The 13,017-nt window shown below is 43.7% G+C and overlaps 1 protein-coding gene across 4 annotated transcripts in view; it reads right to left on the reverse strand.

Annotated features, from left to right (window-relative positions):
• Nucleotides 1-5,126: 5,126 nt before the first annotated feature.
• Nucleotides 5,127-13,017, reverse strand: part of LOC310804294 (kinesin-like protein KIF2A) — a gene marked incomplete at its 5' end in the record, with an annotated part of 9,246 nt that continues 1,355 nt past the window's right edge. Inside the window, 20 exons of one of the 4 annotated variants that reach the window (XM_083669461.1) lie at nt 5,127-5,307; nt 5,475-5,610; nt 5,688-5,789; nt 5,941-6,082; nt 7,072-7,191; nt 8,031-8,098; nt 8,282-8,392; nt 8,502-8,706; nt 8,849-8,991; nt 9,095-9,186; nt 9,277-9,340; nt 9,498-9,588; nt 9,686-9,848; nt 9,967-10,021; nt 10,189-10,284; nt 10,406-10,506; nt 11,192-11,302; nt 11,508-11,562; nt 11,722-11,835; nt 12,565-12,659. In XM_083669461.1, the coding sequence (XP_083525587.1) occupies nt 5,222-5,307; nt 5,475-5,610; nt 5,688-5,789; nt 5,941-6,082; nt 7,072-7,191; nt 8,031-8,098; nt 8,282-8,392; nt 8,502-8,706; nt 8,849-8,991; nt 9,095-9,186; nt 9,277-9,340; nt 9,498-9,588; nt 9,686-9,848; nt 9,967-10,021; nt 10,189-10,284; nt 10,406-10,506; nt 11,192-11,302; nt 11,508-11,562; nt 11,722-11,835; nt 12,565-12,659 (2,150 nt within the window). In that variant the 3' untranslated portion in view covers nt 5,127-5,221. Of the gene's footprint in view, nt 5,308-5,474; nt 5,611-5,687; nt 5,790-5,940; nt 6,083-7,071; nt 7,192-8,030; nt 8,099-8,281; nt 8,393-8,501; nt 8,707-8,848; nt 8,992-9,094; nt 9,187-9,276; nt 9,341-9,497; nt 9,589-9,685; nt 9,849-9,966; nt 10,022-10,188; nt 10,285-10,405; nt 10,507-11,191; nt 11,312-11,507; nt 11,563-11,691; nt 11,836-12,564; nt 12,660-13,017 lie in introns of all 4 variants that reach the window. The other 3 variants (XM_083669459.1, XM_083669460.1, XM_083669458.1) reach the window with 3 other exon arrangements.

Here is a 13,017-nt window from a genome sequence, read left to right on the forward strand (position 1 = left end):
GGGGGATGGGGTCAACAACCTTCACCACTGTTTCTATCCCTCTATCTCCACTGAGCTTCAGATCCCCAACCCAGCTATGCTTTGCAATAACGAATGAGACCCCTCACACCCTCACCAGAGAAGCACCATTTCCTCCTGAGAGGAGGGATAGAGGAAAAAGGGTGTGAGGGAGGGAGGGAGGGAGGAGAAAGAGAAAGATGCAAGGTAAAGGGGAGAGGAGTGAGATTACGATGTTCCTTATGTCTGTGGTATGGGACAAGTTCTCTATTCTGTTATCAGTGACGTGAATTGGTAACAGTTTTCTACCCTCAACTCGGGTTCAGTTCTTCTCTGGTTCTACGGTACCATTTCTGTCAGTGTGGCCTCTGGGCCCTCTGAGGCCTTATTCCTGAGGACATGTTTATGAAACGGACACTGAAGGATCATAGGACAGGGGACAGGGCGTGCAGCGCTAAAGTGACACTTTTAACTCTGTACAGAACATGGCAACAATCCCTTTATCTGACCATCTGCTTGCAATACCTCTGAGCCACCTGTTGGGGGAGCTCTCTCTGTATGTTTTCCACATGCCTGCTGCTGCTGCTGGTATTCAGTTCATCCTGCGGCGCCTCCTAGCGAGTGTTCGTGCTATCACTTGACACACCGTCCAGTGACACTCCTGTGGACATCTTCTCCAGTGACACTCTACTTTTTCTTCTTCTAGACATTATTCGGTCGGCCTGGACAGTGGACACTGGGAGGGATCCAGGCTTTTCCACAGTACGTTCACTTTCAAAAGACTTGCACCTTTCATGATTTCTACCAAATGGACAGGAGGTGATATGAGGTTCTGAGAATCTTGGAGGGAAGAGAACATGAAATGGCTCATCCTTTGGACGGCCTCTGTGAGTGTGTAGATGCATCTCAACAGTGTAAAGTGGCTTCGGTGAGAGAGGAGACGAGAAGAGGAAGTGACTTTAGACTATTGAGATGGACTCTCCCCCACCAAACCACTTCAGTAGAGGGTGTGAAAGGAGGAGAGCGATGCTCCCTAAGATGATTAACTCATGGGAGCTTGTACACAGAATCTAACCAGAATCGATGGTGTTGGAACAGGAAGAGTGTGTTCATCAGCACGTGTTCTCATGCTACACTCTTGTCTTATTGCCTAGCAACTACTGTAGAAGCCATGGAGAGTGGAGAGAGTATACAGTACCTAGATTTCAACACTCTCTGTTGACCATAGACTTCTATAACCATTAGAGATTACTTACAACCACAACATGGCCAAAACCATTCTCAAAAGCTGTAGTAACTCAACTGTGTAACCTCATTGTTCTTTTTGCACTAGTTTATGGTGGAGAATCTTGTTACCATCTCATGTTGCTACATATTGTTACCTTTGTAGTGCATGATACCTATAATTTATTGCAGGGTATGTGTGCTAGTATGCACATTTGTGTATATTTCTTCACTGTCAGGATACAAAATAATTTAAGTAAATGTGCCAAAAACTAGACAGTTCTTGGGTGTGGAAAAGTGTGTTAGGCTGTATTCAACCTTTCCTTGATGTTATATGAGAAACGACTGGAGCTTGCATTGAGAGCATGACCTTGTGGTTTCATTCAAAAGGCACATGTTCAATACTGCATTTTAAAGGTGTAGATCATATTAGATCTATTTAACTGTAGATCTTTTTTAATCTAGTATATGATATTGTCCACATCTACAGTACTTACTGGACATACTGTATCTGTATGGCTAAGATAGAGTATATGGTATGGATGTTCTTTTACTTATGTCTCGAGAGCTTAAAAGCTCTAGCATGTTGTTTTGATTCAAGGAACATGCTATTATGGTAAACTAGTCAACCTGAATGGTATGTTCTGTTTATGCTATCATGAGACCTCTGGAGTACAGTACAGTAGCATAGTTGATTGTCCATTGCATTATATTAAGGATTTAGTTCAGAGCTGTATACAGATGGATTCAGCCATACCCCTTTGGCCTGCTGGCTGTTGAAGAGTTGAATGTCCTCCTGTATAGTTTGTTCTAACCCGGCTGTACAGGAGTCATGGCTATGTCTGTGTAGATACTGTAAAGATGATGTAAATGTAGGACTATAATGGTGGCGAGGTATTTATTTAAATAATTCATGAGGTTTCAATTGTGGATCTTTCAGGTGAATTATATTTGAATATGTAGCGTTTTCTTTATCAGATTATGATCTGATTCTTATTTGGAGGACCAACAGTGAAAGGTGTTTGTTATTTTGCCAGTGCAATATTATTGTTCCAATTCAGAGTAGCAGAACCACAATGAGACAGAGATCACAGCAGAGACAATCTACCACGCATAAGCTACAGTACAGGCCTCACCCACAGACAACATTAAGAGGGGAACGACACACACACACACACACAGAGAATCATTTAGAGGAGGTAAAGCCTACAGTATAACACACCAACACAACTGCAGACACTTCAGCTTTCTCTTCACACTTCTACTGTCCCTTTACAACAGTAATCTGTCACAGTACTATTTTATATTGCAAGCAAAACTATTTTTCAAACCGGACTATTTTACAAAGCCTTTGACAAATATTGCTTCCAATCTTGTGAGGGCAACTTTTTCAGTCAGAATCAAGAAATAGTTGAATGTGAATATGTGAAGTCAAATTCCATCCATGAAGCTGCTGATCTTGAATATGTGTTCAATGTCCCTCTGGCAAATTCTGCCTTCATGTATAATTGTGTTAACCACAAGTCCCTTGGTATTGAAATGAAATGTACTAATGATTATATTTGAGAATATTACAATTATTGCTACTCTTTCTAAGTAACAGTGTTATGCGTACGGTAGGCACACATTGACACACACACACACACACACACACACACACACACACACACACACACATATTAGACTCTAATTACTCTAATAATAACTAGAGGTTAATTTCTCACACAGTTCTTACAGGCCAGTAAAGAACAGTCTCACAGACCAGTAAAGAACAGTCTCACAGACCAGTAAAGAGCAGCCATTGTAGGGGCCATTGTACACATGATTGCCTACTCAATAAAAGGATATATTGGATATTATAAAGAGTTACATAGAGAATTGTATATTGGTTTGGCTCTATAACATATACTAAAATAAGTTGTAATACTGTATTTGGAGGTGGCAATAATTTACATATATATTTTGAGTATATGCAGTATATTTGACATAAAAAGTGGAATTTTAATAATATTTTAATTTTGAGGACAAATACATACACATGGAATAGTATCTCTGCATCCTATTTCTTTGTAGTCATGTTTGTCATGGTTTTGTTCTGTTGCAGGAATACATATTTATTATCAGCATTATTAGTGAAGGCCATTGGAAATGTACTTTCTAAATGGTTGTTTAAGACACTGCCAGAATTGCTTCTCGAGGTGATTTTGATATTCAATGTCTAGTTCTCAAAAATGAGTTGGTTCAAATGCTTAGATTGTATGTAGTTCCTTCACTGCCCCATCTCTCCTCTGGCTGGTAGCTCACCCCTGGCCAACCTGGGTGAGAGCTCGCTGTGTCATTGTCTCTGTACTGTGAAATAAATACAATTGGACAGCTGTCTCTCTATGTGTATGTTACTCATATACAGTGATACCGTGATGGACTGTTCAAAGTGTAATGAACCCTTTAATCCAGAACACATCAAAGGTACGTACGCAAGATCCAGTCAGTCATGTGGTTCTTTATTCTTTACGCCTGCATTACATCTGATGTACACACACATTAAAGTACTTTAGAGTTCCAGTTACCCTGCAGCAGCTCAACCCTCTCCACTATACATTTGTACTTCCCTTTTATAAACAACTTCAAAATGGGATGGGGTGGGGGGGGGGGTGAGAAACTTTTTACAAGATCAATGGTTGGAGGGAATTCTTCAGTTAATAGCATATTGATTGCCTTGTAAACATACCAAACAGATAAAACTAAGATTATTAGAGGCAGGTTGGTACATAGAAATATTTATCCTGGCAAGAAACATACAGTATAGCGGTTTTATACAAGCTATTCATTATAAGCATTCGTAAGACAGTGTTTCCCCCAAAAAAATTCTTAGGCAAGGTATCAAGTCCCCATAGCAACATCCAGGGATGACGAGACGAAATTGTCAACCAATTTTCCAGAAGGAGACAACAGTGTTGGATAGGGGGACAGGGGGTCCACCCTGCCTGAGAAATGGTAGCGGAAACACTGTAAGACTACATGGTCCTAAAGCAGTTGTATTTACAGGACACAGAGGTGGGCACAGTCAGGTCAATGGGGACTTAAAGTACAATCACAGCTGGTTTGTGCATGCATACATATGGTTGAGCCTCTCGACCGACAACTTAGAATTTCCTCGACTCACACATGATCAGATCAGAGGTCGTCATCAAAAGTTCATGTCCTACTTTGTCAGTGTTCTTCATTCATAGTCTTGGAGAGGCTTTTGCCCCAACCTAGCACTAACACACCTGATTCAGATGATAAAGATCTAGTTGGTTAATTGAATCGGGTGTGTAAATGCTGAGCTGGAAAAGAAAACGTCTGTACAAACTGCGACTCTCCAGGACCAGGAGCGAGGAACACTGTAGTTGTAGTCATTTTAAAAAATGTCCAGAGGTAAAAATCAACCATATATTCCAGTTTCGCATATAAAAATGTGCTTAAAAGAAATAATTCCCTCTTTTGTTTTCTTTCTTTTTTTTTTTTTTATGAGAGGCAATCGTGAGTCTTCAAGCCACACAAATATGTTACCCATGTACATATAGTCTACAGGAAGATGGAAAAGCTGAGAAAATCTGCCCTGGGATTTACAGACGGATGGATGGATGTTAGCAAGCAGCAATGGGAGCCTGTACAGTACAGAGGTTGGGGTAAAACCTCACATTCAATCATAACTTACATCAGAAGTAAAGTCGGATTAAAATCAGCTGCTAATCAAACGGTAACCCGGAAATAGTAACCCCTTTTACTATCAAGACTTTCTTTTTTTTATGATATTATGGACAAACACATTTTTTTGAATGTTCTCTGTTTGTATGTATGTATGTTTCAGACCACAACCCAGTTGTAGTAAGCCATACCCAGTGCTGCAATATCGGCTGTTGTTTCTGAGACACTGGCTTATGACATCAGCGATGTCATGCTTACAGTACGTCAGCGGATACCAGTTATGTGTTGAATTTTGTTAATGTGTGCGGGCCTAAAGAGCGCGAGGCCTCTTCGGATTGATTTGTCTGCTGGCCTGTTCTTCTTCCTGGAGTGTTGAACGGAAAGACTTGACTTTGTCTAGGGAGGGGGGAGACAAAGGGGGGGGGGGACTTGGATGACCATCACTGTGTAGACCTCAAAACACATTCTAAAAACATCTTACTTCACATGCAAACGAATGATGACCTCTGAGCTAAGGGGGTGTATATTCTGGTCCAGGATCAGATGGAGCTCTATCCCCTTACCTCTGAGTTCAGTGAGTATATCTATCTTCTGGTCCAGGATCTGTTCTAACTGTGTGGCATAGGTCTCTACATCGTAGTCCACCTCCTCAGTCATCTCCAAAAGAACCTTCTCGTCTTCCAGCCAGCGAATCGACTCCTGCAGAAGCAGAAGCAGAATAAAACACTCACTCTGTGTACAGTGTGTGTGTGTGTGTGTGTGTGTATTAATAATACCTGAAACACAGCTCTGTGGTCTTCCAACACCTGGTCCTCCATCTCCACCAGCTGAGACACAGCCTCGTGGAAGGTAAAGAGCTGAGGAGATACCTCCTCCTCCTGAAGACAGGGGAGAGAGAGAACGAGAGAGTGGAGGGAGAAAAAGAGGGGTACAGTACAATAGATGAGTGTGTTTTACAATGAAGTCATATAGAGGCACTGCAGGGTGTGTGTGTGTGTGTGTGTGTGTGTGTGTGTGTGTGTATCTTACGTTCTGTTCACAAAGCAGTTTGAGGTCGTCTCTCTGGGGTGAGCTTCCCACCCCCCACTGGGCTTCCAACACATCCAGCTGGCTGACGGTGTGCGCCCCCTGACGCCCCTCCAAGACCACCGCAGGGTCCAGCTCCTTCACCCTGGCAACACACCACACAAGCAGCAGTTTGAACCATAGACTCACTGTACTGTACACAGAGCTGTGGTCACCAACCCTGCTCCTGAAAAGCTATGGGGCATAGGCCTTTCTTGTTTACATGACACAATACTCATGACACAATACTTAGCTCCTTCTATTGCTTTTAGAATTAATTTGTTTCTACTCATCAGGCTCTTCATGAGTAGGTGATTAGTAGAACAAGACGTTGACTGAACCTTGTACTGTGACTCTCCAGGACAAGGGTTGGTGACCACTGCAGTAAAACTACAAAGTGAAATAGCCAATGGAAATACCCAGATGGGATTGGTCAGTGAGTTCATGCAGTGATGAAAATAATATACAGCCATATGATTGGTTAAAATATTCAAATAGCCAATGGGAGCAATGGAGACATTCTCAGGCACAAGCATGAAGGACAAGCTGGGGGAGAAAAGCTTTAAAAACACTGGTTCTGCAATGAAAAATGTTTAGTTTGGTTAAAACACAGACATGCAACAATGCAATAATGACAAAGTGAACCAAGGGTCAGTGCGGGTTAAATAACTGGAATAAATCTAAACAATAAACCAAATCAAAGAAGAGAACTTAGAGAAAGACAACATGTGGTTGTGCAGATAGCCACTAACATGGAAGACAGCCATTAGCAGCACTGTAGCTGATGGAGAACAGAAGAGAAAGGAGAAAAGGGAAATAAAAGACAGAGAAGGTAGAAGTTGCACCTAACTTCTCTTTCAGGGTCAGATGATAATTATGATAATGCTTTCATTTACAGCATTATTTCAGCTGGCATTTACTATGGAATCCAGGAAGAATGAAACAACTGAGAAATTGTTGAGTTGATTTTTCGTGGACCCCTACTCTGGTACTCTGATCCTAAATGTGTGGTTAGGGGTAACTTCTACGGTCAATGAGGTGGGTGGGTATTAGTGGGTGGGTAGTGCATGAAGGGATCTGAGAGAGAGAGGAGACCTGGTGGGAGAGGTGGTAAAGTCATCGTAATCATAGGTGGGGGAGAGCTCAGAGCGGCCCCCTCCTCCCCCACCCTGGTTGAAGGGAATGTCTGAGGGGCTTATCCCAAACTCCTTTACTCTGGAGACACCAAGACACAGACACAGACACAGACACAGACACACACACACACACGCACACACACACACACACACACACACACACACGCGCGCGCACACACACACACACACACACACACGCGCACGCGCACACGCACACGCAGCGACGAGACAGAGGGGAAAGGATCCAGTCAGGACAAGATCTGACAAGTGTGTGTGTTTGTATTTTGAGTGAATGTGACAATGTGAGTGAGAAAGAAACTACTGTGTATGTGAATAAAACTTAATTACAGGTCTGCTATCAAACATTTTTTCGAGAGAGTTTTAAAACAGTTATTGTAAAACCAGGAGGTACAGCTTCTATGTTTTTTTCAGAGGTCACAGAAAGTCAGAGGAGAGGGGGGGATACAGTATGGAGACTGAGAGGGAGAGGAGGACCTCATACAGAGCAAAACAGATCACTACAACCCCAGGCTTCTCTTAAGGCCACAGGGCCTAAGACTTTCCACAAAAATTGCATTACTGTCAAAGGGATGAGAAAAATGCCAATGTCATTTCAAATCACTTGTAAAGCAGCCAGGTTTACCCAGGAATTAATATTCTCACATTAATATTCTCAATCAGAATGATCTCATTGCTTATGACAGAAAGTATTTAAGTATGAAAGTAACCGTGGTACTGTAGATGGAAGAAGGTCTCTTTCAGAGCTCTTTTTTCTCTTTTGCTTGTATAAAGAGGGGAGTGTGAGTGGAGGGAGGCTGTCGCTTCTCCCTATTACACCACAGTTTCCGGGCAGTTTAAATTTAAACAGCTAAACAGTTAAACAGCATCTTTGTATACAGATGCTCTGAGTTGTCTTACCTGTTAGCGTATCTCAGTGTGTTTAGAGTGTTTTCACATGATGTCATTCCAGGAGAGATGGTGGCGATCTGTGGAGAGCAAAGATACACGGTTACACGGTTAAAATCCCACCCACTTAACCTAACCCTCGACCCTAACTCTACACGATTAAACATTCTGATGATCTGGGCAACTTTTGTCCTTTCTAACATGACCATCTAGTCACTACCTTGGATTTGAAGTACAGTCAGTGTTACAGTAGGTGGTCTCACCATGCATGTTCTGGAGTTCTCTCCGATGAAGGAGTCTCTCAGCACCTGGGTGAGTTTGCTGGCTCTGAAGGGGGTGTGTGGCTTGTTCAGACCCAGGGCTCTGATACACTCCTGTAGGGGACAAAGTTATTGTTATTAAGTCTCTATTAAGTCTCTGATTAAACGGCCAGAGGACAGGAATTGTGCCTGTAAATACTGTAGTGTCCAGATGGTTGTGGACCTTGAGCGCCAGCAGGCTCTTGTTGATCTCAGCTCCCTCCAGGCGGGTCTGACGGTCTGCGCTGGACGTGTCGGCTCCTCTCTCGTTCCCCGCCAGGTCGATGAGGGAAAACTTTCCATGCATCTTGCCCCGCCGCCGCAGAATGATCTGGAATACGGCGTGGCTACGGGACGAGTGGGCGTTGGCCGAGGTCTGACCAGATGTCCTTTTGAGGGAAGGGGGGGTGGGGGGGGAGAAACACAAAAAGACAGATATAAAAGACCTGTGGCTGAAATAAAAACGAGAATTGTAAGACCATTCAATGCTACAGTTAAGGGCCTGAATGCAATCATCCCTCCCTGGTTTACCTGCAGCTGTTCCCTATTTCGATCAGTTTGAGGACGTCCTCTGTGCATTTGACGTCTTTCTCCTGCAAGCCCACCACCTGTACCTGCTGCTTCCCATCCTCCAGCACCCGCAATTTGGCTTTACGATTCAGCAGGTCAAACACCTACAACCACAACCACAACCACTGTCAGGTTATCACAGTCAAAACAAACTTCTATATTTCATATCAAGATGAATTGATAAGGTAGATGTCTATGGTCACTTGCCTTTCCGCTGTAGATCTCAAAGAAGGTGGAGAAGACTTGGAGATCTAACTTCTTGTAGTTTGGTTTCTTCAGCATGAGAAAGACATCCCTTGCTGCACAGAGAAAATACGTTGACACTGGAAAAACAACTTCACCATCTTATCAGAGAGAGTCCTGACAGAGAGAGAGAGAGAGATACGTACCAGCCAGTGCATAGATCCCTTTAGAGCAGTCCTGGTTCTTCCCTGAAAAATCTCCTCCCATCGTCTGAAAGGGGGAGAGGTTGAGTGTGAGATGGGGCTTCCACATTCTCAAGGCGAACATGCTTGAGCATTTTCCCTCATTCAGAACACAACTTCATCCAAACGCTTACTGTGGCACGTTTCAAGTCATCTCATGACACATCCAGGAATCCACAACTCACATGTGTTTTTCCACTTCCTGTCTGTCCATAAGCGAAGCATGTGGCCATCCCCCTCTCAAAGATTGTCTCCACCAGCGGCCGAGCAGTGAACCTGGGAAGCAGAGAAAACAAAAGATTGACTTAGAAGGATAGGTCAACCGATGTACCCAGTACAGTGTGCAGGACTGTTATGGTTCAAACGAGCGTACCTGTAGACCATTTCATTGGTGGTGGTGTCATCGAAGGCGTAGTCAAAGCGGAAAGTCTGGTTCTCCAGGTAGCGCGTCAGATCCACCTTCTGCTTGGGTTCGTGGACCATCACCACGTCTTTACTGGGGATGGTGATCACATCTAGATCCCTGATGGTCAGCTCTGAGAGAGAGAGAGAGAGAGAGAGAGAGAGAGAGAGACAGGAGAGACATTCTTGAATCCAGGACGAAGTCTGGATGAGTAGAGTACTGATAAATGTTATTTGATTAGTTTTTCTTACCTTTTTTATTGAGAGGACGCGTCCGTACACATACACATATCCTGTGCTCCTCTATCTGAAAGGGGAAATAAGTGTCACACGGAACATGATACATTATGCTGTGACATGGATTGTCATTCACCCTTCAGCGTAAATAGCAACGTGACCTGTTGAGACAGGCAAAACCAAAACACTGAAAGTGTTAGAACAAGAGCTAGACCAAGGACACAGACATACACTTACCAGATCTGTTGTGTTTAAGGGTCTATAGTCCAGACTGGCTCTGAAGTCTCGGATCATACACATGATCTCATAGTTAGGCATCGTGGTGTCCACCTCCTGGAGAACCAGAAGATGACAGAGTAAAAAAAACAAAGTCAAAGTTAGACTTTTCTCCCAAAGTTGTTGGTTTAGCAGTACTGCGTGTGGGTCTCTCTGCTTGCATCGTGCATCACTTTACCTGTGCCTTCTTCTCTCTAAGTTCCTGTTGTTGAATTCGTCTCCTCTCTCGTTTCTCCTGCATCTTCTCCACCTCCTTCACACAGTTGGACTTCCTCCGCGCTAGGACAGAGGAGGGAGGCGGGAGGAAACTAAATTATTATAGTGAAACAATATGGTGATGTCACAAAACATTTTATAGCCATAGGCAAATACAGAAAGCAACACAATAAATAAAACTTAAAGAGCAATATATTTTCTGAATAACATAATAAGCAATCATGTATAAATCAGTATGAACTATGAAACCCTTAAGCCCTGGACAGTGAGTACCTCTATGAAAGGGCCATTATTCTCAGCACAGCAGCACTGTCTGTGTCCGGGGGCATTAGATCACTGGTCATGTGCATCTGTCTGTCTACACACAGAGCCTCAAAACCCACATGACAGAACAACAACAGGTCTGAGGACGGCTGAGATGGCTGGCTGACTTAGCTATTGATTCTGCTTTATAAATCCACACAGATATAAGCAGAAAACTGTATACTGTGGCCAATACCAATACCTGTACTGGAGATGGTGACAAAGACAGATGCTGAGGTGGTAGTTTTGTACTCCATTACCAATCTGCTGGTGTAGCAGGCAGCCAATACTTCTAGATGGACCTTGGAGCAGGGGTGTGTGCATGTGTGTGTGCATGTGCGTGTGTGTATGTATGTAATTACCATTTTGCTGACCCTGTCTGAGATGGGGTGCTAGGGCTGTCTGTCTGTGTGTGTGTGTGTGTGTGTGTGTGTGTGTGTATTACCATTCTGTTGCTGTAGTAGTGTCTGTTGTTGTGTAAGCTGGGGTGCTGGGGCAGGTGGAGGTGGTTCAACATGGGTCGGCTGCTGACTGGGTCTGGCGCGTGTGGTGCCCACTGCGGCAGCTGGAGAAGTGAACATGACATGATACAGCATTGTATTCAGCATTCAGCAACACGACTGTATTCATTAACATGACTGTAGCTCATCTTTTGGGGGGTTAGCACCATAGTTAATGTTACCATACATTTCAGGCTTGGTACAGGTTTTTGGACTACTGTATACTGAAATCTACAATGGCCACAGCATCTTCTACCTTACCTCTGTTGTCCCGTGAGGGGATCTCGGTCTTGGGCGGCGCTATTGTTCGTCGGTTCTGTAAGAGATTTCAATGTAACAGATTCAAAAACAAGCATAATTGCTAATGGCAGCCAAAACAACAAACAATGTTCTGCCCCCGAGAGATTCAGGCACTCAGACTACAGCAGCATGGGAGGGTCCAGACCTTGGGAGCCTTGATGCCGCTAGCGGTGACTTTAGCAGCGGTGGAGGAGGAGGTGGAGGTGGGAGGGGGCGTCTCAGGGCTCTGCGCTATCTCCTCCTCTGGAGCCACATGTGTATTCAGGGCAAAGATGCTCTCCAGGTCAATCTGGACCACATCAAAACAGTTACAGAATACATGTTAGCGACAGGGCCTGATCTACTTTTAGAATACAGTCAACAATTCATCTGTGAAAAACACACACGCACGCACGCACGCACGCACGCACGCACGCACGCACGCACGCACACACACACACACACACACACACACACACACACACACACACACACACACACACACACACACACACACACACACACACACACACACACACACACACACACACACACACACACAGTAAGTGTGTAAGTAAGTCTTAGTAAAGCTGATTTACAGTAAATCCTGTGTCTGACACTTTCAACTCTCAATCTGATAGTCTAATAGGAGTCAGACATGGCTGATTAAAACACACACACATGCGCACACATTCACACACACGAAGAACCAAACATTCACAGTGAGACACAGGCAGCATGACTTAATATGAGTGGGAGGCTGTGATAACTGGTCTTCATGGGAGATCTGCGATAAATATAATTTGCTTTAAATGAGAGGTTTTCAATTAATTTAATACATACTTTACATTTAAATTACATTAAATGTTAGGACGTTATAAAGATTAGGCTTAGACTCACATGATTTCAATAATATAGACCACAATGATGCATCTGGATCACATGATAATGCAGGCATAATTAACCTATGTGATCAGGCCCTAATTATGACACACAGATGAGAGGGACAGTACCAACATGGGGGTCAACTGTACTATACCTCTTTCCCTTTGGTGTCCCCATTCTCTATCCACTCCACTGTCACGCTGTCATTGTCTTCATTCAGCGATGTCACCATGGCCTGGTGTATTCGTCCTGTTGGATGGGAAAGAACAGCTTTATACTCAGATCACACCTATGAACTAACCAGGACCGATAGATAGGAGGGGGAGCAGACCTGAGGCAGGTCACACACAGACACAATCACTCAGCCATAATCGGTGCTTCTTCTCCTCATCTACACTAAAGTTAAAGAAGACGGGTGGACGCAAATCCTCCTAGACATTATCCATATTGACTTGGCCTGTAACAGTAGCCTGTACTTTCAGAAAAGTGAAGGAGAAGAAACCACTTTACTCTATTGACATGCACCAAATGACCACAACACTTTACTTCCCCATAACCAAATAGGAAGAGACTAGGATGGGCCTGAGGTCTAACATGGGTGCTGGCA

This window comes from Argentina silus (genome assembly GCF_951799395.1).
Source record: "Argentina silus genome assembly, chromosome: 5".
Taxonomy (NCBI): domain Eukaryota; kingdom Metazoa; phylum Chordata; class Actinopteri; order Argentiniformes; family Argentinidae; genus Argentina; species Argentina silus.